General features: G+C 43.0%; 1 protein-coding gene across 2 annotated transcripts in view; it reads right to left on the bottom strand.

The window, feature by feature from the left end:
* The window catches only part of LOC108696776 (protein kinase C gamma type), a 157,921-nt gene that overhangs the window by 47,916 nt on the left and 82,057 nt on the right, over positions 1-27,948 (bottom strand). For both annotated transcript variants that reach the window (XM_018226413.2, XM_018226412.2), the window contains exons 4-8: positions 23,528-23,639; positions 12,224-12,355; positions 5,943-6,099; positions 4,798-4,932; positions 4,161-4,251 (exon numbers count right to left, since the gene is read on the bottom strand). In XM_018226413.2, coding sequence (XP_018081902.1) covers positions 4,161-4,251; positions 4,798-4,932; positions 5,943-6,099; positions 12,224-12,355; positions 23,528-23,639 — 627 coding nt within the window. The remainder of the gene's footprint in view (positions 1-4,160; positions 4,252-4,797; positions 4,933-5,942; positions 6,100-12,223; positions 12,356-23,527; positions 23,640-27,948) is intronic.

Here is a 27,948-nt window from a genome sequence, read left to right as displayed (position 1 = left end):
CATATAAATAGAATATGTCGGACCTTACACAGGAATTTGGGCGAAAATGCTGCATTGTTGGTAAAAAGATTTTACTTGAATAATATTGGCACCCAAGGAATACTACTTGGCCCAGCACCCCTCATTACGAACCATCCAACCCCCCCCCCCCAACTCGGTCCACACACAATCTGCCCCTCCACTTGGTGTGCATGCAACCTTCCCTTGAGCTTGGTCAACACCAAACATCAAGCAACAGAACAACCATTTACCCCTGCCATGTAGATTCACACCAATCACTTGCTCCCCACTGACACTGTGCATTTGCTCCCTTTGTGCCATCTATAAGTTGTGCCAAGGCACATGGCTCTTATCCCTTGTCTCATCCTGGGCACTGCCTGTGTTGTATTGTAGAACAGCAAGGTCTACTGATTCAGGCTTTTGGATACTACACTTTTTTTTATATCCTAGCATATTTTGTTCCATCTGTAATTTAACATTACACATGAAGGGTTTTGGAAAAGCAGTAATGTTTATTGATTGTAATGTGAGGGGACAGCAACATTTAGAGTATGTAAATGGTAAGAAAAAGCTTGGAGGTTAGAATCTAAGACCAGGTGCGAAGGTGGGGCAATAAGTGAGGAGCAATAAAAAAAAAAAATACAAAGTAGCAGCAAAAGTGATTTAGCAGGTACGTGAGGGGCAGAAGGAAGCAAGATAATAACTAATTGCATTACGGAGGAGAGGAATGAGAAGGTGTAAAGCATGTGAGTAGGACAATTAAAGAAGCACAACGGAGATAATATTAGCTTGAAGAAGCAAAAGAGGCAAGTACCAGACAGGAGGGACAATATTCATAGGAAACTGAGTAATTTATTGTGGCACAAGAGCTGGCAATGAAGATGGCGGTGGAATCTTGGTGTAGGATTGAGGGAAGGATAGAACAAAGGGAAAGGTGGTGGAAAATGACATGGAAAGATCATAAAGATGACAGATGAGAATATATATATCCCCCCCCCACTGCTTACTTCTTATCTACTTGTACTTGGAGAAGTTATCATAATAATAAAGGTATCAGTGTGTGAATATTATTGGATTCTGGGTCCAGTCTTGGAATAAGACTTTGAAGGCACTCAGTACACAACTATTGTTTTGCCCCATCTATCTTTCCAAAAACTATAGAGACCACTAGACCACTTATTACTTAGAGGCCCCAGTGGCATCTTTCTGGATCTCCCTATGTTTACAGGCAATACTGAATGAACTATTAACTTAGCTGTAAATTGTTACTGGATGTGGATATTTCTTTCTTATACTTTCTTTCTTTAGTTAGTTGAATTATTTTTGGAGCACAACTGCCTTAAATAAATGTCCATTCATGGTGGAGAAAGGGTCTACTGTAGGTAAGGTCAATCTACACATCTTCCATTTGTTCTCTCGCAGTTGGGGTAAGATGATAAAGTAACTATTGTATGGAGTTGTTTGCTAAGAGAAGTATCTCACTCCAGTCACCCCAACCCATCCCTTGTTTGCTAAACATCAACTGTTCTGCTCTGCAATTAGCACATTACCCTCTATTTATATACAGTATGCTTGCAGCATCAATTACATTTACATATATAACTGACTATTTTAAAACAATAGTAGCTGACAAAACAAAAGGTGGAGGCGACCTTGAAACAGCCTCACATACTGAACAGATGAGCACATGGGTGTGTGGGTACGACAGGATGGAACTGTAGGTTTGACTGCTGAAGAACGAGGAAATACATTTCCACACATCACTCGATTATTTCAGAGAGAGAAATGGCTTTCTGAATCCATCTGTCGCTTCTTTGTATATTCTAATTAGGCGAGAGCAATATCCTCATTAACTTTTCATTTCTACAAGGAGCAGAAATTAAGTTGTTAGGAAGAAGCTACATATACGGTACGTGCGGCACCATTCTGATCACTGCTGCTAACTGAATCAAAGATAAACCCTGGTTTCGGGCCACCGAAAGACTGAGATGGACAGGATGAGACACTGGCCACTGATAATTAATTGTTTAAATGTCCAGACATGTATATATTCTTGGCACAACTCAAATAGTAACAATGCATATCTATTCACAATTCAAGGATGATATAAATATATATATATATATTGTTACACAATCCAGTAAGTACCTATATATATTCTTGGCTCAAACTAAAGTGGAGCAATGAACCTTGGCACAAAAACAAGATGCAAAATACAAATGTAAACATAAATACATCCACTTGTAAAGAACTCAACAAAGTAGAGTGGTGGCCCAGGTGCTCCTGCCCCAGGCACTCAGCTCAGGGAAGCAAACTATCCGTGCAAAGAGAAATGGAAGGTTTAGAGCACACTGGAAACCACATGCAGTTCAGACCAAAAAATGTTTGTTAAAAAGTAGAAAAATCTTTATTCAAACAATCAACTCAAGCCTTACCCATTTCATGTCCATCAGACACTTAAAAACTTTATTTAAACAATTATCTCAAGCCTTACGTGTTTCGTGTCCATCAGATACAGGCTACAGTCTATGATTATGGGGCAGATTTATCGGTCGAGGTGAAGTTTCGAATTGAAACACATAGGGGCCGATTCACTAAGCTCGAGTGAAGGATTCGAATGAAAAAAATTCGAATTTCGAAGTATTTTTGGGGTACTTCGACCATCGAATTGGTTAAATTCGTTCGAATTCGAACGAAATCGAACGATTCGAAGTAAAAATCGTTCGACTATTCGACCATTCGATAGTCGAAGTACTTTCCCTTTAAAAAAAACTTCGACCCCCTACTTCGGCAGCTAAAAGCTACCGAAGTCAATGTTAGCCTATGGGGAAGGTCCCCATAGGCTTGCTAACCTTTTTTTGATCGAAGGATTTTCCTTCGATCGTTGGATTTAAATCCTTCGAATCGTTCGATTCGAAGGATTTAATCGTTCGATCGAACGAAAAATCCTTCGAACGATCGAACGCAGGATTAGCGCTAAATCGTTCGACTTCGATATTCGAAGTCGAACGATTTTAGTTCCCAGTCGAATATCGAGGGTTAATTAACCCTCGATATTCGACTATTGATGAATCGGCCCCTTAGAATTTCAAGCTATTTTTTGTGTACTTCGACTAGGGAATAGTCCAACTTCGATTCGAATTTGAAAAAACGGCGAAATTCGAATTTTTTTGAAGTACTGTCTCTTTAAAACTCGACTTTGACCATTCGCCACCTAAAAGCTGCCGAAGTGCTGTTTTAGCCTATGGGGGATCTCCTAGAACCTGTATGGAGGCAATTGGGAGAGTTTGAGAGATCTACGGTCGAATTAAAAAAAACTTTGAATCGAAGTAGATCAAAGTAGCGCTACTTCGACCCCAAAAAACTTCGACAACCATTCGGTTGGTATTTTTGAATTCGAAGTTCGAAGCTTTTTTAACTTCGAACTTCGACCTTTGATAAATATGCCCCTAAGTGTCTGATGGACACAGAATGTAGCCTATGATTAAATTTCTTTTTTTTTGGTCTGATCTGTATGTGGTTTCCAGTGTGCCCTAAACCTTTCTCTTTGCACAAAAATAAGATGGTCATGTTAATGGGGCTTTTCACCTTAAAATTTACTTTTTGTATGTTGTAGAAATGTAGAATTTGTTGGGACTTAGTTGGTATTAGAAATATTATTTTTTTTTTTTAATACTTCAAGTTGTTTGGTCTACAACTCCCTGGATTGGACTGTAATTGTCCAGGCCGCAAGCCAGCATTTGGTAAATCCAAATGAAAGGTGAATAGAAGAGTTTCTGTTAGAAAGCTAAGCAATATAAAATGAGAATAACTATAATGAAAGCTTTACAGTTCAACAGTAAACATTTTCAGCTACAGGAAGGAAAGATTGAAAATAAGAATCTAATAAAATAAATAACCAATTGAAAACTTGCTTAGAATATGTCTATCTATAATATACTAGAAATTGATTAATTGAACTTTTACTGATTTAATGTTTTTATAATTTGTTGTAAACAGAGGAAAGTAAAAATAAAAACCTGTGAATTTTGTAACACTTTTAAAGGCTAAAAAAAGCATATATTGAAGTCAACTCCCCAGCTACAAGCCATAGCCCACTATAAACGAAGGTACTGGCACCTAATCTGCTGTCCTGGTGTGCACTTGGGCAAGGCCTGTACCTCAAACTTTTGCCGAAGTCCAAAGTCATCCGCGTCGTCAGATACTGGGACATTGTAATACTCGCCTTCTTCTTGGTTCAGTAACTTGTACCTGAGAGACATGTGGGCAGAGAGACAACCAGGACCAGAAGAGAGGAATAGGACAGCATAGGGGTTCAAATCAAAAGAAAGATGGTAGAAGGTACAGGACACATGAAAATCGCGAAGGGGATCACACAGTGGAATTATAAAATACGTCAAAAGGATAGAGAATATGAAAGTAAAACATGAACAAAGAAGTTATGAGGAATAACACAGAAAAAAAAAACACAATCGAAATTGGAATAGGGGTCAGGAAAATGGGGCAAAAGTACAAATGCAAAGATAATTTTGAAAGAAGAAAACAATGAAGATGAAACATTCAATGGCCAAAGGAAAAAAGAGAAAGAAAGATAAGAACAAGAAAGCAAAGTAAGGTAGGTAATCCCACAAGACACAAAGCTCAATGCTGGCTGATGTTCCATACAATTACTAAGGTTCAGTCAGCAACAGCGCGTTTAATTAGGTACTAACTAACATTATCACATGGATCATATTTGAGGAACACACAATGACCAGGTGTGAAAAAACACATAACTGGAGCCCTATAATTAATTACCAGCCATCCACAGCATTCTTCATGATTTCCGACACACCAAAAGACATTGAGCCCATGAAGTCATTTCGAGAGGTACGATCCCAGTCCCAGACTTCTACAGAAAGCCTCCTGTCCTCATCCCCTGACTTCAAGGAACTTGAGAATCCAAAAGAAAACAATAAGAAATTAGTGTTGAAATAAACACATGCGTGGGGTAAGTATACGTCGGTCTGGGGCAATGTGTTTATATTCTATCTTACTCTAAAATGACATTACAATAAAAATAGCTTTATAATAGTTGGTACCTTCCTATATCACATGAAAACTTTATATAATAGACCATCTCACATCAAAATTTGTTTAAATACAAACAATGAAATACAGGTATGGGAACTGTTATCCAGAATGCTTGGGTCCTGGGATTTTCCAGATAAGAGATCTTCTGTAATTTGGATCCCTATACCTTAAATTAATTAAAAAAAAACATCAAATAAACCCAACAGAATTGTTTTGCCGCCATTAAGATTTAATTATATCTTAGGCGCAAATACAAGGTACTGTTTTATTATTGTAGAGAAAAAGGAAATCATTTTTTACAATTGTAATTATTTGCTTATTATGAAGTCTATGACCTTCTGGATAATGGGTTTCCAGATAACGAATCCCATACCTGTGTATATAATTCTCTTACACAGAAATATGAGCCAATAAAACAGTTGAATATTTACCTGTGCATTTTTTGATTCTGTATTTCTGTAACACCCAATTATTGCCTGGAGAGTGCTTTTCCTACCCCCAGTATTATACAGGTATGGGACCTGGGGTTATCTGTAATTTGGATCTTCATACCTTAAGTCTAGTGGAAAAATCATTTAAAAATTAAATAAACCCAACAGGATGGTTTTGCCTCCTATAAGGATTAATAATATCTTAGTTTGGGTCATGTACAAGGTACAGTTTTATTATTATACAGAAAAACCAAATCATTTTTAAAAATTTGCATTATTTAGTTAAAATTAAGCCTATAGGAGACAGCCTTTCCGTAATTTGGAGCTTTCTGAATAATGGGCTTCCAGATAACAGATCCCATACCTGTACAAATCAATTTATTGTCTACTCTTTTATTTAATATGGGGATAGCCTCTAATAATACAGAGTTAACTCACAAAATAAAGGCTTCGTTCCAGATTGGGTTAAGTGAAGACTTGACAGTTCTGGTTTTCTGCTTGGTCATGTTCTTAGGATCCGGTATCAGCTTTAGTTTTACGTAAGGATCTGATAATCCATTTGGGTCCATGGGAATTAGATTTCGCGCTTCACCCACTATCAATACAAGAAACACAGGATTTACCTAAGGACTGAAGACTGAGACTTTGAATATCAATTTAAAAGCATAATTATATTGGTCAATAAAGGATTTATAAGAACAGATCCTAACAAGAAACTTTGAAGTAACATTTTGGGGCAGATTTATCAAAATATGAGTTTATAGCTTAATGGGGAATTTAATTTTTAAATATAATTTAAGCTTCAGCATACTGAAATAAGAAACTTTGTAAATGCAGTCAATTAAAAATTCTGAAATACTGTTTCTGAAATAATTAAGTATATCTTCACTATTCCTCTCTCAGCATCTATTTCTCTTAATTCTCTCTTCATGCAGCAGTTGGGTGTCAGATATTTATTGTTAGATCCAATATATCTTATAGTGGGTCTCCTTTTGCCTAGAAGATGTAGTAGAGCTCACTAGTGATGGGCGAATTTGCGCCGTTTCACTTCACCGAAAAATTTGTGCATTGCGTGCGAAATTCACGGAACGGGGGAAAAATTCGTGAAACGGCGCCGGCGTCTCGTTTTTGACGCCGGCGCCCGTTTTTTTGGGAAAAAAAATTTGCCGCCGCCGAATTTTTTTCACGAATTTTCATGGGCATTTCGCGAATGTATTCGCTGGCGGCGAATCGCGCAAATTCGCCGCAAATTTGCGCCTGGCGAATAAATTCGCCCATCACTAGAGCTCACTCTATTAAAATCACCAGACATAATGGGGCAAATTCACTAAGCGCCGAACGCTAGCGTTAGTTCGCTAGCGTTTGTCATTTTCGTTACTGCGCAAATTCACTAATGAACGCTGGCGTAGTTTCGCTAGTGTTACTTCGCAGCCTTACGCCTGGCGAATTTTCACTAGCGACTTCCTTCGCCACCTCAGACCTGGCGAAGCGCAATAGAGTAGATAGGGATTGTTTCAAAAAAAGTCAAAATTTTTTCTAAGTCCCAAAAAATGCTGGCGTGTTTTCTACATTATGGGTGATAGGCTGAAAAAGATCGAAACATTTTTTGGGGCTCCCCTCCTTCCCCCCTACATTTCCTGACTCATGGCAACTTACCTAGACAGTGGGCACATGTGTAGGGCAAAATAAAATTTTTGCTGATTTGAAGGTTTCCCAGGCATTTGTAGTGCTGATACGTATTCCTCCATTGAAATTAGAATTTGGCGCCGTATGCAAATTAGCCTACGCTAGCGTAACTTCGCTTTACATAGCGAATCAACGTTAGCGCAACTTCGCAACCTTACGCAACCCCTGAGCGCAACTTCGGATTTTAGTGAATTTGCGGAGCCTGGCGAATTGCGGGGAAGTGCGGCGAAGTTGCGCCTGGCGCAACTTCGAATCTTAGTGAATCTTAGTGAATTTGCCCCAATGTCTCTCTACATGCAGGATTTGTACAAAAGAAAGTTATTTTGTAAGATTTTGTTTGTACTGACATCTGTTATTTGAGTGAGCTCTAATAAATATTAATAAACATTGAATGCTTCTTTGTTAAAAAAAAAAGCCCCTTCTAACAAACTTAAAGGGATTCTGTCATGATTTTTATGATGTATTTTTATTTCTAAATTACACTGTTTACATTTCAAATAATTCACTCTACAATATAAAATTTAAACCAGCAAGTGTATTTTTTAGTTGTAATATTGGTGTGTAGGTGCATCTCAGGTCATTTTGCCTGGTCATGGGATTTCAGAAAGAGCCAGCACTTTAGGATGGAACTGCTTTCTGGCAGGCTGTTGTTTCTCCTACTCAATGTAACTGAATGTGTCACAGTGGGACCTGGATTTTACTATTGAGTGTCTTAGATCTACCAGGCAGCTGTTATCTTGTGTTAGGGAGCTGTTATCTGGTTACCTTCCCATTGTTCTGCTTTTAGGCTGCTGGGAGGGAAGGGAGGAGGGTGATATCACTCAGCAGTAAAGAGTGACTGAAGTTTATCAGAGCACAAGTCACATGACTGGGGGCAGATGGGAAACTGACAATATGTCTAGCTCCATGTTAGATTTCAAAATTAAATATAAAAAAATCTGTTTGCTCTTTTGAGAAATGGATTTCAGTGCAGAAGTTTGTTGGAGCAGCATTTTGAAAAAAAAATTTGTTCCCATGACACTATCCCTTTAAGAAAATTGCTGAGTTTTTTGGGCACGAAACCCAGAGTGACTAGTAAACTTACGTGGGGTTTCATTAAATATTGCTCATGCTGAATAGCATGAGCAATCGTGAGCAATCGTAAATGGGCCCCTTTGGGATTGTTTCCATTACATTTGTTCAGCCTCCCATTACAGCAGCCAGGCAAATAGCTGACAGTGATTGATGCACAGTTGCCAAATTTCACTTTAGAGCTGCAGCGCTGTATTTAGGTCCAGTGCCACCCTAGGCCTGCACCTTAGTTCACCCCAAATTAAACAACTGCACCGGGGGAACGGTGGACCTGTCCAGGTGCGGGTTGGGAGGGGGCAGGTTAGAGTTGGATGCAGGTTGAGAATTTCTTGACCCAAACACCACTAACATTGGATATTGATCAAATAGGCTGCATCGTGGTCATTAGGGTTCAGTCTATTTTACTAGCTGGGAAGTAGCTGTGGCACCCTATATACTTGATACCTCTGGCTAAACCCAGCTGCTTGAATTCCTCTAAAGCTCTGCATGTATATTCTCTCATGTACATTCAATTGCTTGTCAAGAGCAAGTTGTATTAGACAGGGTCACATCAGGAGACTAAAGCTGGCTATAGATGTAAAGATTTTTAAAAGATCCAATTGTTATCGTGAGACCACGATTATCTGGAAATGATCGTTTAAATGTACGATGTGTCCATCAACTAAAAAGACCATTCCAGGCGATATTGCCAGCAAAACTGAAAGGTAACTGACTGCTTGGCCCTGCAAACATAGATAGATTGCACTGGGACCAATAAAGATTTTTAAACCTGGCCGATCAATTTTCTGACAGATGTCGGCCGAAAAATCCTAAAATGTACAATCGTTTGAATCCCGCTTTGGGACGGATTGGTCGGACTGCACTGAAATCGGTCGTTCACCAAAGAAGAATCGTCGCGTCTATGGGGACCTGTACTCAACCAACATGGTCCTGGCCTGATAAGAATGAATGGAGCAGTGAGCACAGTTTTCCAGAGGAACCAAACAGCAATAACTACAGACAGATCAAATGCAGTGGGATGCAAACAAGCCGCTTGGAATTCCCAGTGTTGAGAGCAATTCAGCAGCACTCTCATAGTACTTATGGTCAGGGACCACTTCACTGCTAGATGGGTTTATATGCTAAGACAGTGATCCCCAACCAGTAGCTTGTGAGCAACATGATGTTCTCCAACCCCTTGGATGTTGCTCCCTGTGGCCTCAAAGCAGGAGCTTATTTTTGAATTCCAAGCTTGGAGGCAAGTTTTGGCTGCATTAAAAACAGCTGTACTGCCAAACAGAGCCTCACTGCAGGTTTACAATCCACATAGGGGCTACTAAATAGCCAATCCCAGCACTTATTTGGTAGCCCAAGAACATTTTTCATGTATGTGTTGATCCCCAACTCCTTTTACTTCTGAATGTTGCTCAGGGGTTTAGATCCCTTTGCTAAGAAGTGTTATATAGTGATGGGCGAATTTGTCCCATTTCGCTGTAAATTTTGAGAATTTCCCATTAAATTCGCAAAACGGTGAAAAATTTGCATTGCATTAAAACAACAATTTTTTATGTGCGCCTATTTGTACAAATGCATTAAAGTCAATGGGCGAATAGTTTTGACTATTCTGATACGCACCCAAATTTTTTTGATGTGGTGGATTTTTCGCCAGCGACTTTTTCCCTCAGTTTTGGGGATTTATTCTCCGGCGGCGAAATGCAGTGATTCACCGCGAATTCGCACCTGGTGAATTTATTTGCCTATCACTAGTGTTATATGCTAAGAAGTGTTTATACTACAACTAAAAGGCATACAGTAAGCAAAGTGTAGTATCTTCCACCTCTTACCACTTAATTACTGATCCTGGGAGCACTCTGGTAGCCCTGCATATCAGCTTTAACTGGCCCAGGGGAAAGACTGAGTAGCTGTTTTCCGTTCGCACAACAGGAGCTAATTTCCAAGTATATCAGAAAGGTTATTTTTAACAGCCGCTTGTTGCTAAGGGAAATCTCAGTGAAGGTTTGAGGAATGAGACATGATAACTACAACATAAGGTGCCACTAATAAAATGGAATATTAAACTGCTTTTCTACAGATTCCTCATTATACTGCAAGTGCAAAAGAATTTCAGGATTTAAATAAATACATTTTAATTGAGTTTATTCCTTTGTATAGACTAGGGAGGTCCTTTATACGGGTTTACGACAACAGGTCCTCTGCACTCAACCCATTATCAATATATTACGGACATTGAGATATTTTGTGCCTTAAGCTACTTAAAATATGACTTACCCTTTAAAGGAGAACTAAGCCCCTCAAGGTGGTAAGTCTCAACTGGCCCCCTCCCTGCTTCCCCCCTGCACAGTCTTACCCCTGAATTCTGCCCCCTTTAGAAATAGCGACTGCACATGCGCCATCTTCTTCTCTTCAATAATCTTCATAAAGTGATTGTCCCATGCGCAGTTGGAGCAATCTTCTGGTACGCGACAACTGCACATGTGCCGAAAGGGGAGGAAGAAGATCACCGCACATTTCAGAAGAGAAGAAGAAGATAGTGGCAGTAAGCTTCGCTGTGCTTACTCTGCATGTCCGGTCGCTATTTCTAAAGGGGCCAGAATTCTTGGGTAAGACTGTCCAGGTGGGAGGCAGGGAGGGGGGCCAGTAGAGGGGGGCCAGTGGGGACTTATCAGCATGGGGGGTTTAGTTCCCCTTTAAACAAAACAGGGATTGTTTGTCCATATATTGCAATATATTTAAGATGGCCAACTACGTCAAAGTCACCCTAGTCTGGCCAGTCCTACACTCAACTTTAATCATTAAGAATTCTATTGCTTCAGTATACATTTTACACAAGTTTTACCTGCAACTTGCTTACTTTCAAGGGTAAAACTCCCTTTATATTGGCCACCACTGGGATCACCTGACTGTAGCTGGGAATGATGGGAGCTACAACATGGAGCTGGCCACTGTTCCTCTATAAAGTTGTGCTCAACTTTCCCTCTTTTGCTTGATACAAGTCTGTCAGATGATGCAGGACTTGTAGTTCTACAGGGAGCAGTTCAGACCCCATCCCCAGGGTCAAGCCAACAACCTGGGGGTTGCAAATAAATAAGGCACCCCCACTGACCCTATTCTCTAACCTTGAAACCCAGTAGGATATCTCTTTCTTTTCTGGCCCATGAGCTGCCATTCATAGGGGTGGTGGCACCATCTTGTCTGTTCTCCCAAGTGTTCAGCAGCACGACATTGTTGGCTCATTGTTATACATATGAGACTACTCTGAGGCACAATAATTGGTAGGGCTGGAAACTACTTCCCTGAATTTATAAACTTGCGCCAGCCCCCAACCCTTTTATTATGTCACCGTGGGGTAGGGCAGACGTGGGTATATAAATAGAGGGGATGGAGTGGGCCAGGTCGGGTTGGGAGTTGGCAGGTTAGGATTGGGTGTGAGTCAAGGGAAACTCGACCCGCACATCACAACTGTATATGTTGTTGCCGTACAACAGGGGTGCCCAAAAGGTAGATCGGAATCTACCAGTAGACCTTTAGTTGGTGATCAGTAGGGATAGACAAATTTCTCCCATTACGCTTTGCTGAAAAATTTGCTAAACTGAGAAAAATTTTGATGCCGGTGTCAATTCGTGGGCATCAAAATCGATGTCAGCGACAATTTTGATGCCAGCGACAATTTGACGCGCACTGGTCAATGGGTGTGTTTAATTGTCGCCATCATCGGAATTGTTGGCGTCTAAAAACATTTTTGATGCCGATGAAAATAACAGGTGGATAACGGGTTTCCGACATAACGGAGCCCATACCTGTATAATGGTCAGTGTGTTTTACAAGCTTAGTGAATTAGGGACACCTCCTTGTTGTTGCCATGTCCTTTAAGTAAGGAACAAAGTTTTTACCCCATTTGAGGCAAACTAGAGACAGCTTGGTCAGGCACAATGAACATTTCTACTATGAGATTTTTTACTGACCTGTGACTTGAAACTCTTCATCATTGATAGCCTCCACTCTCATGTGCACCCTCCCCCGGCGCTCAGTGTGGTCCACTCCACAGAGACTGGGCACGTTTTGAACACAACGCTTATGTACATTCATCTCACAACCTAGACAAATACACAGTAGTGAAACAATCATATTGAGAGTTGCAGACATCCCAGTTTTCTACATGGCAGACTCATACTATTACGTTTATGGCATCATATTTTGTCTCACTTAAAGGGGTTGTTCATCTTTGACTTGACTTTTAGAGGGCAGATTTAGTAAGGGTCAAGTTGTGTTTTCCACAAAGCGTTTTTGAGGTTAAAAAAAACTATTTTTTTTTAGTTAAAAACAAAATAACTAAACTTTTTCAAGATGTATTATACCCTGACCCTGGAAATAGTTTGAATCTGAAAATACACCATCTAAAACCTGTCAAGGACATGTACAAGTCAATGGCAGAGGTCCCTTGAACCATTTGAAGATGTTAATAGCCTTCGTAATGCTTCGAGTTTTTTTCTGTGAGTTCCACTTGAAAACTCGATCAATTTGAGCAATTTTGAGGGTTTTTTTTTTGCTGATCAATTCGAGTATAGGCACCATCTCTCCCTACTATACCTGCTATCCCACAGTCACACTCCCTTCCCAGAGACTATTATCCCACTGTTACTATAGGCACCATCTCTCCCTACTATACCTGATATCCCACAGTCACACTCCCTTCCCAGAGACTATTATCCACTGTTACTATAGACACCATCTCTCCCTACTATACCTGCTATCCCACAGCCACACTCCCTTCCCAGAGACTATTATCCACTGTTACTATAGGCACCATCTCTCCCTACTATACCTGCTATCCCACAGTCACACTCACTTCCCAGAGACTATTATCCACTGTTACTATAGGCACCATCTCTCCCTACTATACCTGCTATCCCACAGTCATACTCCCTTCCCAGAGACTATTATCCCACTGTTACTATAGGCACCATCTCTCCCTACTATACCTGCTATCCCACAGTCACACTCCCTTCCCAGAGACTATTATCCACTGTTACTATAGGCACCATCTCTCCCTACTATACCTGCTATCTCACAGTCACACTCCCTTCCTAGAAACTATTGTCCCACTATTACTATAGGCACCATCTCTCCCTACTATACCTGTTATCCCACAGTCACACTCCCTTCCCAGAGACTATTATTCACTGTTACTATAGACACCATCTCTCCCTACTATACCTGCTATCCCACAGTCACACTTCCTTCCCAGAGACTATTATCCACTGTTACTATAGGCACCATCTCTCCCTACTATACCTGATATCCCACAGTCACACTCCCTTCCCAGAGACTATTATCCCACTGTTACTATAGGCACCATCTCTCCCTACTATACCTGCTATCCCACAGTCACACTTCCTTCCCAGAGACTATTATCCACTGTTACTATAGGCACCATCTCTCCCTACTATACCTGCTATCCCATAGCCACACCCCCTTCCCAGAGACTATTATCCACTGTTACTATAGGCACCATCTCTCCCTACTATACCTGCTATCCCACAGTCACACTCCCTTCCCAGAGACTATTATCCCACTGTTACTATAGGCGCCATCTCTCCCTACTACACCTGTTTTCCCACAGTCCCATTCCCTTCCCAGATACTATTATCCCACTGTTACTATAGGTACCATCTCTCCTTAAAATACCTGCTATCCCACAGTCACAGTCCCTTTCCAGAGACTATTATCCACTGTTACTATATACACCATCTCTCCCTACTATACCTGCTATCCCACAGTCACACTCCCTTCCCAGAGACTATTATACCACTGTTACTATAGGCACCATCTCTCCCTACTACACCTGTTTTCCCACAGTCCCATTCCCTTCCCAGATACTATTATCCCACTGCTACTATAGACACCATCTGTCCCTACTTTACCTGCTATCCTACAGTCACACTCCCTTCCCAGAGACTATTATCCCACTGTTACTATAGGCACCCTCTCTCCCTACTATGCCTGCTATCCCACAGTCACACTCCCTTCCCAGAGACTATTATCCACTGTTACTATAGGCACCATCTCTCCCTACTATACCTGCTATCCCACAGTCACACTCCCTTCCCAGAAACTATTGTCCCACTGTTACTATAGGCACCATCTCTCCCTACTATACCTGTTATCCCACAGTCACACTCCCTTCCCAGAGACTATTATTCACTGTTACTATACGTATGTCAGGGAACCGGGAGTTCCCTCTGGGGAGTTGTCCGGATATAGGAGGAAGCCCCTCAGGAGGGATCAGGATCGTGGTATCCAGGGATTCAGCAGAAGGGGTAATAAAGTTCAGGCAACAGGTCAAAAGGCAGGCAGAATATAAACAGAGTCCAAAGTCCAGGCAGGGGGTCAACAACAAGAGATCAATCAATCGAATACACAGGAAAAACAGCAACAGGGAACCCAGGAATCTAATCAGGAACAAGATCCTATTTTCGGGCGCCATCTTGACGCCTCAGGCGTCCTTTTAAAGGGGTTTTTTGGCGCCCTTGCGTCGGCGTCAGCACGTCTGCGACCGACACGCTGCGCCTGCGTCCGTCGCGCCGTTGTGACGTTTTCGCGCCTGCGCACTTGCGCGCAGGCGTCTCTGCGCCGGTGCCGCTACCCACGTGGCGGCCATGGGCGCCGCCATTTTGGGAGCGGCGTCGGAAGGAATAGCTGCGCCGCCCGGAGCTCCTGGTCCTGCTCGGGCGGCGATCGTGACAGTACCCCCCCTCACGGGGGCCTCAGGACCACCAGGACAAGGCTTCTGGGGAAACTTGGCGTGAAAATCCCTCACCAGACGAGGAGCATAAACATCACGGTGTCCTTCCCAGGAGCATTCTTCAGGACCAAAGCCCCTCCACTGAATGAGGTACTGAAGGGACCCTCTGGAGATCCTGGAGTCTAAGATTTTCTCCACCTCGTACTCAAGTTGACCCTCCACAGAGATGGCAGGAAGAGGAGATTGACCGCCAGAGAACCGGTTGGTGATGGCGGGTTTCACCAGAGACACGTGGAACACGTTGGGGATAGGGATGTAGCGAACGTCGGAAAAAAAGTTCGCGAACATATTCGCGAACTTGCGCAAAAATGCGAGCGGTTCGCGAACGGTTCGCGAACCCCATAGACTTCAATGGGAAGGCGAACTTTAACATCTAGAAAAGACATTTCTGGCCAGAAAAATGATTTTAAAGTTGTTTAAAGGGTGCAACGACCTGGACAGTGGCATGCCAGAGGGGGATCAAGGGCAAAAATGTATCTGAAAAATCTGCCTGTGTGTGCTTGGAAGAGATAGTGTAGGGGAGAGCTGTTAGTGATTTCAGGGACAGATGATAGTAAGCTTGCTGGCTAGTAATCTGCTTGATACTGCTCTGTATTGGAGGGACAGAAGTCTGCAGGGATTTGAGGGACATTTTAGCTTAGGTAGCTTTGCTGGCTAGTAATCTACTGTTCTCTTTAAACAACTGCCATACGTTGACCTTGTAGGCATTGTTTGCCCAGTTTTTTTGGACGCAGCCACTGAAGCACAGTTGCCAGAAAAAATATGCCATATAAATGCTGAAAATAGTCATTTTTCGCCATACGTTGACCTTGTAGACATTGTTTGCCCAGTTTTTTTGGACGCAGCCACTGAAGCACAGTTGCCAGAAAAAATATGCCATATAAATGCTGAAAATAGTAATTTTTCGCCATACGTTGACCTTGTAGACATTGTTTGCCCAGTTTTTTTGGTTGCAGCCACTGAAGCACAGTTGCCAGAAAAAATATGCCACATAAATGCTGAAAATAGTCATTTTTTGCCATATACGTTGAGTCAACGTATGGCAAAAAATGACTATTTTCAGCATTTATATGGCATATTTTTTCTGGCCTCTGTGCTTCAGTGGCTGTGGCCAAAAAAACTGGGCAAACAATGCCTACAAGGTCAACGTATACACTACTACAGCGGTGGATACGGATTACGTAAAATATATTATGGCTGCTTGAAAAAAGTGACTCCGGTGTTTTTTCTGGAGACGGTAATATTATGGATATTTAGACAGAATGTGAACAAGGTCACACAGCTCGATGGCGGGTTGAAGAAAACAGTGTGCAAATAATGCCTACAGGGCAAATAATGCCTAAAAGGTCAACTTATACACTACTACAGCGGTAGTAAAATAAAAAAAAGTAAAATAAAAAAAAATGAATATTAAAAAAAAAAATTAAAGTTGGTGCTGCTGAACTACTAGGAGCAGCAGATTAGCACACCAGTCCACTCCCCAACACTGCTAGACTAATAGCACTGGGCTCTTATAGTAGTAGTAGTAGTAGTAGTAGTAAAACAACAAAAAAATAAATAAAAGCAGTCCTTACAAGGACTACTGTTATTGCAGCAGTCAGCAGATGAGATCAGAAGCAGGACAGCTGCCCACTGCAGCTACATACAGAGCACTGCAGTAGAAGGTAGATTACTAGCCAGCAAAGCTACCTAAGCTTAAATGTCCCTCAAACCCTGCAGACTTCTGTCCCTCCAATAACAGAGCAGTATCAAAACGATTACTAGCCAGCAAACTTTCAACTGTCCCTGAAATCACTAACAGGCAGCAGCTCTCTCCCTACACTATCTCTTCAGCACACACAGGCAGAGTGAAAAAAACGCTGCAGGGCTTCGGTTTTTATAGGGAAGGGGAGTGGTCCAGGGAGAGCTTCCTGATTGGCTGCCATGTACCTGCTGGTCTGGGGTGAGAGGGCAAAAAAAAAGCGCCAACAATGGCGAACCCAAAATGGCGAACGTCGCGCGACGTTCGCGAACTTCCGGCGAGCGCGAACACCCGATGTTCGCGCGAACAAGTTCGCCGGCGAACAGTTCGCGACATCTCTAGTTGGGGATTCTCATCTCTGGTGGAAGCTGAAGTCTGACAGCCACAGGGTTGATTATCTCCAAGATGGGAAATGGACCCACGAATTTTGGACCCAACTTGGGAGATGGTATCTTCAACCGGATATTCCTGGAAGAGAGCCAGACATTATCACCCACCTTGTAGGGAGGAGAGGATCTTCGACGACGATCCGCGAAAGTCTTATGAACAAGAGCGCTCTTCTCTAGGTTCGACTTGGTAGCAGCCCAAATAGCAGACATATGGGCTGCGGAATCGTCAGCAGCCGGGACGTCAGATAGTACAAAGTCTTGGGGAAAAGCTTGAGGATGCTGCCCATACACCGACATGAACGGAGATCTTCCTGTAGAGGAATGACAAGCATTATTATGAGCGAATTCCGCCCATGGGAGGAGATCTGACCAGTCATCCTGGCAGAGGGATACGTGGTTCCTCAGGAACTGTTCCAGGGCTTGGTTGACACGTTCAGCTGCCCCATTCGTCTGCGGATGGTATGCAGAAGAAAACTGAAGAACAATTCCCAGGTTCTTGCATAGGGAACGCCAGAATTTGGCAGTAAATTGGGTGCCTCTATCGGAGACGATCTCCACCGGGAAACCATGCAGGCGGAAGATGTACTGGATAAATAACTGGGACAACTCCACCGCAGAGGGCAACTTCTTCAAAGGGATGAAATGGGCCATTTTGGAGAATCGATCAATGACAACCCAGATCACAGTGTTCCCACAAGAGGGAGGAAGTTCGACAATGAAGTCCATGGACAGGTGGGTCCAGGGACGGGAAGTAACCGGCAAAGGCTGTAGTAACCCACTGGGGCGAGAGTGGCTTGACTTAGACGTGGCACAAACATTACAAGCAGCAACGAAGTCCTTCACATCTTTGCGGATATCAGGCCACCAAACCAGGCGTCGTAAGAGTTCAAGAGTCTTAGCTGGGCCAGGATGTCCGGCTTGCCTGGAGCAATGGGTCTGTTGCAGGATAGGCAGACGCAGCTCAGGAGGAACAAATGCCATTCCAATGGGTGTATCAGAAGGAGCAGAAGACTGACCAGCCAGGATTTGGTCGGCAAACTGTGGATACAGGGAGGCAATAATCTTGATTGGAGGAATGATTGGCTCTTGTCTCTCAGGAGAGCGGTCCACCGGAGTGAAGCTACGAGACAAGGCATCGGCCTTCAGATTCTTGGAGCCTGGGCGATAAGACAAGATAAAATTAAATCGAGAGAAGAAGAGAGCCCACCTTGCTTGTCTGGGGTTTAGCCTCTTGAGGGACTGGATGAACTCGAGATTCTTATGATCGGTGTAGATCTGAACAGGAATCAGAGAACCCTCCAGGAGGTGACGCCACTCTTCTTGAGGTTGTACGCCCCCCGGAGATCCAACTTAGAGAATATCTTCGCCCCCTTCAGCTGGTCGAAGAGCTCTACGATCAAGGGCAGAGGGTACCTGTTTTTTACAGTGATTTTATTCAGGCCCCGGTAATCTATACATGGCCGAAGACCTCCGTCCTTCTTCTCCACGAAGAAGAACCCAGCCCCTGCAAGAGAGGTAGAAGGGCGGATAAACCCCCGCTGGAGATTTTCTTGGATGTATTCCTTCATTGCGGTAGTCTCAGCAGGAGAAAGAGGGTAAGTGCGGCCTCTGGGGGGCATGGCTCCTGGCAGGAGTTCGACAGGACAGTCGTAGGAGCGATGTGGAGGAAGGAATTCCGCAGACTTTTTACAGAACACATCGGAGAATTCCTTATAACAGGAGGGAAGAGACTTTAATTCGGTTGAGGAGATAGTTACCTTCTTGAGGGGTTTAGCAGGAAGGCAATGCTGTAAGCAGAATGGGCTCCAACGAGAAACCTGCCCTGTGGACCAGTCTATGGTGGGATTGTGCAGGCGCAGCCAGGGGAGACCCAAAACAACAGGAACCTCGGGACAAGAGATGATAAGAAACGAAAGTCTCTCTTTATGCAGGGTCCCAACCTGCACAAGTAGTTCGCCAGTGGTCATCGTGAGTACAGACTCCAGGGGTTTATCATCTATGGCGAAAATCCTCATGGGAGAAGGCAAAGGAAATAGGGGGATTCCCATGTACTTAGCAAAGAGAGCGTCCATGAAGTTACCCCCGGCTCCGGAATCGAGGAAAGCATTCCCGAAGATGGTCTTATCAGTCAGACGAATCTGGAAGGGAAGGAGAAACCTGTGTGAGTTTCCTTGGGTCTTCCCCTGAGACCAATCTCGAGACTTTTGAGTTGTGCCCCCTACATGAGTTACCATAGACATACCTCGGGGTACAAAACTCTTAGCCTTTGCAGGACAGGCATTAGCGAAGTGGGAATGTCCGCCACAATACAGACACAGGCCTGACGTCCGTCTGTGGAGTCTCTCTTGTTCAGTGAGGCGAGTTCTTCCCACTTGCATGGGTTCCTCCTGGAGAGAAATGGATGCTTGGGCAGGCGGGGTGACAGGAGCCTGCAGGAGAGGCCTCTGGAAGCGGGGTGCCAACGTGGGTTGAAACTTCCTGACACGATCTCTCAGGGTTTGATGCTCTCTCAGAAGAGTGTCCACCTTAACAGCCAAGGCGATAAGGTCCTCAACTTGCGTGGGTAATTCCCGGGAGACCAGGTCATCTTTGATGCGGAGGGAGAGACCATTATAAAATGCAGTATGGTATGCGTCGTTGTTCCAACGAGTCTCAGCAGCAAGTGTACGGAATTCAATAGCATACTCCGCTACACTGCGACTCCCTTGGCGGATTTGGAACAGACGGGAAGCAGCGGATGTCACCCAGCCGGGAGCATCGAAATGATCCGAAATTCTTTGAGGAATGCTTCCGCGTCATCCATCAGTGGGGACTGCTTCTCCCAGTGTGGAGATGCCCACTCGAGAGCTTTCCCTGCCAGACGAGTAATCACAAACCCCACCTTGGCACGTTCAGAGTCAAATTCAGTGGGGTGTAGGGCAAATCGAATCTGGCACTGATTCACGAATCCTCGACAGGCTTGAGGATCGCCATCGTAGAGAGGCGGAGCAGGAATATGTGGACCAGAGGTGGGGGGCTGGGTAGCCTTGGCAGCAGCCGCTTGCGGAGGAGGTGCCGGCAGGGGGGTCGCTGGTGTCAACAAGGAGAGCTTTTCCAAGATCGCCTCCAGCGTGTGTCCCACGTAATTCTGCCGGGCTTCATACGCCTCCATGCGGGAATGCAGGCCCCGAAAGGCCCTGCCGAAATCTGGCTGAGCTTCCTCAGAGGAATCCATGGCCCGAAAATAATGTCAGGGAACCGGGAGTTCCCTCTGGGGAGTTGTCCGGATATAGGAGGAAGCCCCTCAGGAGGGATCAGGATCGTGGTATCCAGGGATTCAGCAGAAGGGGTAATAAAGTTCAGGCAACAGGTCAAAAGGCAGGCAGAATATAAACAGAGTCCAAAGTCCAGGCAGGGGGTCAACAACAAGAGATCAATCAATCGAATACACAGGAAAAACAGCAACAGGGAACCCAGGAATCTAATCAGGAACAAGATCCTATTTTCGGGCGCCATCTTGACGCCTCAGGCATCCTTTTAAAGGGGTTTTTTGGCGCCCTTGCGTCGGTGTCAGCACATCTGCGACCGACGCGCTGCGCCTGCGTCCGTCGCGCCGTTGTGACGTTTTCGCGCCTGCGCACTTGCGCGCAGGCGTCTCTGCGCCGGTGCCGCTACCCACGTGGCGGCCATGGGCGCCGCCATTTTGGGAGCGGCATCGGAAGGAATAGCTGCGCCGCCCGGAGCTCCTGGTCCTGCTCCGGGCGGCGATCGTGACAACGTACCATCTTTCCTTACTATACCTTCTATCCCACAGTCACAGTCCCTTCCCAGAGACTATTATCCCATTGTTACTATAGGCACCATCTGTCCCTACTATACCTGCTATCCCACAGTCACACTCCCTTTCCAGAGACTATTATCCCACTGTTACTATAGACACCATCTCTCCCTTCTATACCTGCTATCCCACAGTCACAGTCCCTTCCCAGAGACTATTATCCACTGTTACTATAGGCACAATCTCTCCCTACTATACCTGCTATCCCACAGTCACACTCCCTTCCCAGAGACTATTATCCCACTGTTACTATAGGCACCATCTCTCCCTACTACACCTGTTTTCCCACAGTCCCATTCCCTTCCCAGATACTATTATGCCACTGTTACTATTGACACCATCTGTCCCTACTATACCTACTATCCTACAGTCACACTCCCTTCCCAGATACTATTATCCACTATTACTATAGGCACCCTCTCTCCCTACTATACATGCTATCCCACAGTCACACTCCCTTCCCAGAGACTATTATCCCACTGTTACTATAGACACCATCTCTCCCTACTATACCTGCTATCCCACAGCCACACTCCCTTCCCAGAGACTATTATCCCACTGTTACTATACGTGCCATCTTTCCTTACTATACCTTCTATCCCACAGTCACAGTCCCTTCCCAGAGACTTTTATCCCACTGTTACTATAGGCACCATCTGTCCCTACTATACCTGCTATCCCACAGTCACACTCCCTTTCCAGAGACTATTATCCCACTGTTACTATAGACACCATCTCTCCCTACTATACCTGCTATCCTACAGTCACACTCCCTTCCCAGAGACTATTATCCACTGGTACTATAGGCACCATCTCTCCCTACTATACCTGCTATCCCACAGTCACACTCCCTTCCCAGAGAATATTATCCCACTGTTACTATAGGTACCATCTTTCCTTACTATACCTGCTATCCCACAGTCACAGTCCCTTCCCAGAGACTATTATCCCATTGTTACTATAGGCACCATCTGTCCCTACTATACCTGCTATCCAACAGCCACACTCCCTTCCCAGAGACTATTATCCCACTGTTACTATACGTACCATCTTTCCTTAATATACCTTCCATCCCACAGTCACAGTCCCTTCCCAGAGACTATTATCCCATTGTTACTATAGGCACCATCTTTCCCTACTATACCTGCTATCCCACAGTCACATTCCCTTTCCAGAGACTATTATCCCACTGCTACTATAGACACCGTCTCTCCCTACTATACCTGCTATCCTACAGTCACACTCTCTTCCCAGAGACTATTATCCACTGTTACTATAGTCACCATCTCTCCCTACTATACCTGCTATGCCACAGTCACACTCCCTTCCCAGAGACTATTATCCCACTGTTACTATAGGTACCATCTTTCCTTACTATACCTGCTATCCCACAGTCACAGTCCATTCCCAGAGACTATTATCCCACTGTTACTATAGGCACCATATGTCCCTACTATACCTGCTATCCCACAGTCACACTCCCTTCCAGAGACTATTATCCCACTGTTACTATAGGCACCATCTCTCCCTACTATACCTGCTATCCCACAGTCACACTCCCTTTCCAGAGACTATTATCCCACTGTTACTATAAGCAACATCTTCTCCCTACTATACCTGCTATCCCACAGTCACAGTCCCTTCCCAGAGACTATTATCCACTGTTACTATAGGCACAATCTCTCCCTACTATACCTGCTATCCCACAGTCACACTCCCTTCCCAGAGACTATTATCCCACTGTTAATATAGGCACCATCTCTCCCTACTAAGCCTGTTTTCCCACAGTCCCATTCCCTTCCCAGATACTATTATGCCACTGTTACTATTGACACCATCTGTCCCTACTATACCTGCTATCCTACAGTCACACTCCCTTCCCAGATACTATTATCCACTATTACTATAGGCACCCTCTCTCCCTACTATACCTGCTATCCCACAGTCACACTCCCTTCCCAGAGACTATTATCCCACTGTTACTATAAGCAACATCTTCTCCCTACTATACCTGTTACTTCTATGAATAGCCCTATTGTGAGTAGACCCAGGGCAGTCACCACTGCTTAGGATAACAGTGCTGGATTTATGTCCACTGAGATAGAAAATAAACTATTATTACATCTCTCAGAGAACATAAACTATTATTACAACTTTCAGAGATGACATGTGAACATGCATTTTGTCATAAATGATTTTTTGCAAATGCTTAAGGAGAAGTCATTAAGCTATTTCTTATGACCAGTAAAAAGGCAAAGTGAATTTCTATGAAATGCCTTATATAAGGGCCAGATTGTCACCATCAGTTTTCTCTACGGGTTTAAAAGACAAATGACACAGCAGGCTGCGAGGCGACGCACCATATTCTCATGCTTTACCATCCATCATCTCTAAAGGTATTCTGCCAAGGTGCACAGCCATTTATAGCTCTCCTGAAGAGCCGTCTAGGACAACATGAAGTTCTATCACATTAATCTTCAGGGAGGTTATGCTCTGTCACTCTGTCTTGGTACTTACAAGCACATTTCATTCCCTGATGGACCATTCCATAAAGCAGGGAGCCACAATGGTCACAGAAGGTGGGGCTGCTGTAGGTGTGCACCTTGAACTTGTGTCTGCTGCGAGGATCCTGCAACGAGAGTTTGGCCTGGTGTTAATATTGTTAAGGTTCTGACAGTACCAAGGGATCAAGCAATAAATAGCTGCTCCAAAGGAAAATGTACATAGTATACCTAAACATAAAATATATATACTTATCAGATCCTTTATCCGGAAACCTGTGATCCAGAAAGCTCCAAATTACGAGAAGGCCATCTCACATAGACTTTCAAATAATCCAAATTTTTTAAAAATGATTGCAAAAGAATAAATTGAGCCGTACTGGTATTGGGATCAATTATCCGGATACCCATTATCCAGAAAGCTCCTAATTATGAGAAGGCCGTCTCCCATAGACCCAATCTTATCTAAATAATGTACATTTTTACAAATGATTTCCTTTTTCTCTGTAATAATAAAAAAGTAGCTTGTACTTGATCCCAACTAAGATATAATTAATCCTTATTGGAAGCAAAACCATCCTATTTAATGTTTACATGATTTTCTAGTAGACTTAAGGTACAAAGATTAAAATTACAGAAAGATCCCTGAATTCTGGATAACAGGTCCCATACCTGTAAAAGTTTTGTAACAAACAAAATAAAGTGATTGTTTTATTAATGATGTATCACTAGATTTTTATTTTTCATCTTCAACATCAACACCATAGTAACAACAGAGTGAATGTTAAAGGGTTGGTTAAAAATGAATTGCAGTGCGTCACAATAGTCGCGTGCATAAAATTGTTGTGCGTCAAAATTATTCGGATGCCCAATGACTTTAATGCATTTGGACAAAATGGTTGAGCCTAAAAAAATTGTCGCTCGCTTCAAACTTGTCACGCATCAAAATTTTTAAAAATATTTGTTTATTTGTTTATTTAACAGGTCATTGGCGTAAAAAACGATATTTTTCATTACGTAAATGTAAAAGTTTAATTGAATTTCATTGAATGAAATTGAGAGTTTATTTGTTTATTTGTTTATTCATCCATGTAGTTTTCCTAAGGCTTTTCTTTAAAGTTGTTTTCAAATAGCATTTTTTCCTATTTTAATATTAGTTTTAACGAACAATTTTGGTTTCTGTACGGCACGGTTTCAAATTGACCCGCAGCATCGCTAAGGGCATTGTTAACACCTGTTTTGATTTCAAATAATTTGATCTAATTAGTGATGTCATTTCCTTGAGAACCCCTTCAAAAAGCCGTTGAAAGTTTGTGTGAATTTATGCCTATGATTACGTATCGCATAGATACGAAACGCGTCAGGACATTTTGGTTTTAATGCATTTGAAATAAAAGTTGAATTTTACCTATTTGAAGTGACGTCCGGAAGTGCTTGCCTATTTCTCCTATACTTGAAAGTACACACACCCCCTGCTACGGGTTCGGGGCGATGCACCCGGACCACTCAAGACTTCGGGTGAGTGTTTTTCCCGTTTGTACATCAGCGACTTCCATTTGAATATTTTGTTTAAGTGCTGGACCTGGGGTTTTTACACCCAGGTCACGTCTGTTGCTGGGTGAGCAAGGTTTTTTACTCATCCAATTAGACTACATTTATTATAAAGATCCATTGTGGGACTGTGCAGCTTTAAATTTCGTTGTAAACGCATCAAAATTAGTTTGACGCCCATTGACTTCAATGCGTTTCGCAAATGTTTTGCGGTTTTTGGTGAAGCGAAACGGCACAGATTCACCCATCACTTGCTAATAATGGGGGAGGTGTCTCTAGTGAAAAACCCTTGATTAGCTACAGCTTGGTTGTCCATAAGCACCACACACAATACTAACTAACTAAAACTAACACAAGTGATTTCTCCCAAGAGAAAATGAGATACATTTCTTAAAGGTTATGTAAAGGCAAAAAAATAAAACCCCATTTTTACTTTTTTTAATGAAAAAGAAACCTATCTCCAATATACTTTAATTAAAAAATGTGTACTGTTTTTATAAGAAACCTGACTGTATGCAGTGAAATTCTCCCTTCAATTACTGCTGTGGATAGGAATTGTCAGACTGTCCCTAACTGCTCTGCAGGGAAACAATCATACTTATGAACAGCAGGGGGAGCCCCCGCCTTACTTCCCAGCCATGCAGAACTCAAGCAGCTTTGTTTATTACAATCCCTAAGCAGCCCAGACCACACTGAGCATGTGCACAGTCTTAGTCTTGCAAAGATGTTTAACAAAGTTACAAGATGTTGACCCCCTGTACCAACTTTGAAAGCATAAATCATTTGTTTGATTAGGCTTGTGGTGCAGTAAGTTCATGTTTATACTGCACCGCTTATTTCTAGCCTTATTCTATTTTAGACTTTACATGCCTTTTAAGAATGATTTTATGCTAAGGCGAGGGAAATTATTCTGCTTTTTGGGCATGCTGTAAATTCAAAACATTTGCTGTCACTCTGGTGCTCCTGCTTAAAAGCCTCCTGGAGGAAATCTGAGAATCTGGGCCCTTTTAATATTGTAAATTTATAATTGTAAGTAAAAAGCAGAGAGGCATGTAAGTAACTTATTGCATTAACACATAGTTTTTCTTAAGGGAAAGCGATTGCTTTCATGTTTACATGATTTTCTAGTGGACTAGACGAAGATCCAAACCATTATCCGGAAAACTCCAGGTCAAAAATTCGACCATTTGAAAATCGAAGTACTGTCTCTTTAAAAAACTTCGACTTCGACACTTCGCCACCTTAAACCTGCCCAATTGCTATGTTAGCCTATGGGGACCTCCTAGAACCTATAGCCAGTATTTGGCTAAGTTTTTAGAAGTCGAAAATTCGTTCGATCGCACGATTTAAATTCAATGGAAAACTAGATTTGATCAAAAAAAAACTTCGATTATCGAATTTTTACAATTCTATGGTCGAATTTCGAAGTTTTACCACTTCGAAATTTGACCCTTAGTAAATGTGCCTCAAACATACTCCTTAAAATACTAAAAATAACACTTTTCTGTAGAGCAATGTCCTACCTATAATTTTAGGTGTGAAAAATACAAATGTATTTATAAAATGGAAAGAACAATGAAGCAACAAATTATGGAACACAAACAAGGTGGTGGTCTTTCCCCTGATAGAAATGACGGTGTATCTATCATTTCTGCTGTCACCGGCAGCCACAAGAATTCGTACTGTACAAAGTCACCTTTATGGTTTTAATGAGACATACGCAATGGAATATTCGCTCAACAGGGTAGGACATTGTGACTTTGAAAGTCGTAGTATTATATACCACAAACTAGTGGCTTAGTAGTTACCACCGACTCCTTGCAGTGCTGAGCAGTGATGGGTGGATTTGTCCCGTTTCGCATCGGCGAAAAATGTATGAATTTCCTGCTAAATTCCAACCCCGGCATCGGAATTGTCACCGGTGTTGGAAGTGTCACAGGCGTCAAAACTTTTTTGACGGCAACGAAAATTCACCCGCATATTTTTGCATCAATTCCGCAAATTTATTCGCTGGTGGCGAAACACAGAAATTCCCAGTGAATTCGCACCTGGCGAATAAATTACGCCCATCATTAGTGCTGAGTTTATGACTCCATTGCCTGCAAGGAGTGTGTTCTCCTTGTGTGGTTATATGGTTCCCATGGAACGCCAGTTTCCTGAGATTGGAGGGTACCATATTTCTCACAAGTTACTGGTTGGGGTCGTTGATCCAAGCAATGTGCAAGATGTTGGTTTTGTATAAAAAAAATATATTTTGGGGTATTTTGGGCTATACAGACCAACTGGGTTAATCACCAGCTAGTGCACTAGAGCATCGCAAAGCAAGAGACCTGCGGCACAACTGTTGCAATTGATTAAGTGATTAGTATTTATTCAGCTCACAAACAAAAAACGGCAACGTTTCGGGCCTCCACTGGGCCCTTTATCAAGCCTCTAGAGCATGGGTTACACATGACTCTAACACTTCAGGCTAGGGCCTTCACTAAATGGAAGCTTAAAGGTGTGATGTAGTGTAACTACAACTCTCACAGGCTATTGTGCAATAAAACAGGAAAAGAATGGGCGCCAGAAGGTTCTTGCAGTCAAACAGAATAAAACCTTTAATTGTCAGAGACAGATGAGTCACAGGGTTTAACTTACAAAGCCACAGAGGCCCCAGCAGATAATCATAATGAACTACAACATGTCCCTCAGAGACAGCATATTGGAACTCCCTGAGGTGATAGCGTCACACCAGGATAGATACTAGGGATGCACCAAATCCACTATTTTGGATTCGCCGAACCCCCGAATCCTTCGAAAAAGATTTGGCACAATACTGAATCCGAATCCTAATTTGCATATGCAAATTAGAGGTGGGAAGGGGAAGCATTTTTTACTTCCTTG

The sequence above is a fragment of the Xenopus laevis genome, chromosome 7L (assembly GCF_017654675.1).
Source record: "Xenopus laevis strain J_2021 chromosome 7L, Xenopus_laevis_v10.1, whole genome shotgun sequence".
Classification (NCBI taxonomy): domain Eukaryota; kingdom Metazoa; phylum Chordata; class Amphibia; order Anura; family Pipidae; genus Xenopus; species Xenopus laevis.
Note: the sequence above shows the minus strand (reverse complement) of the source record. Positions and strands in the feature narration are given on the sequence as shown.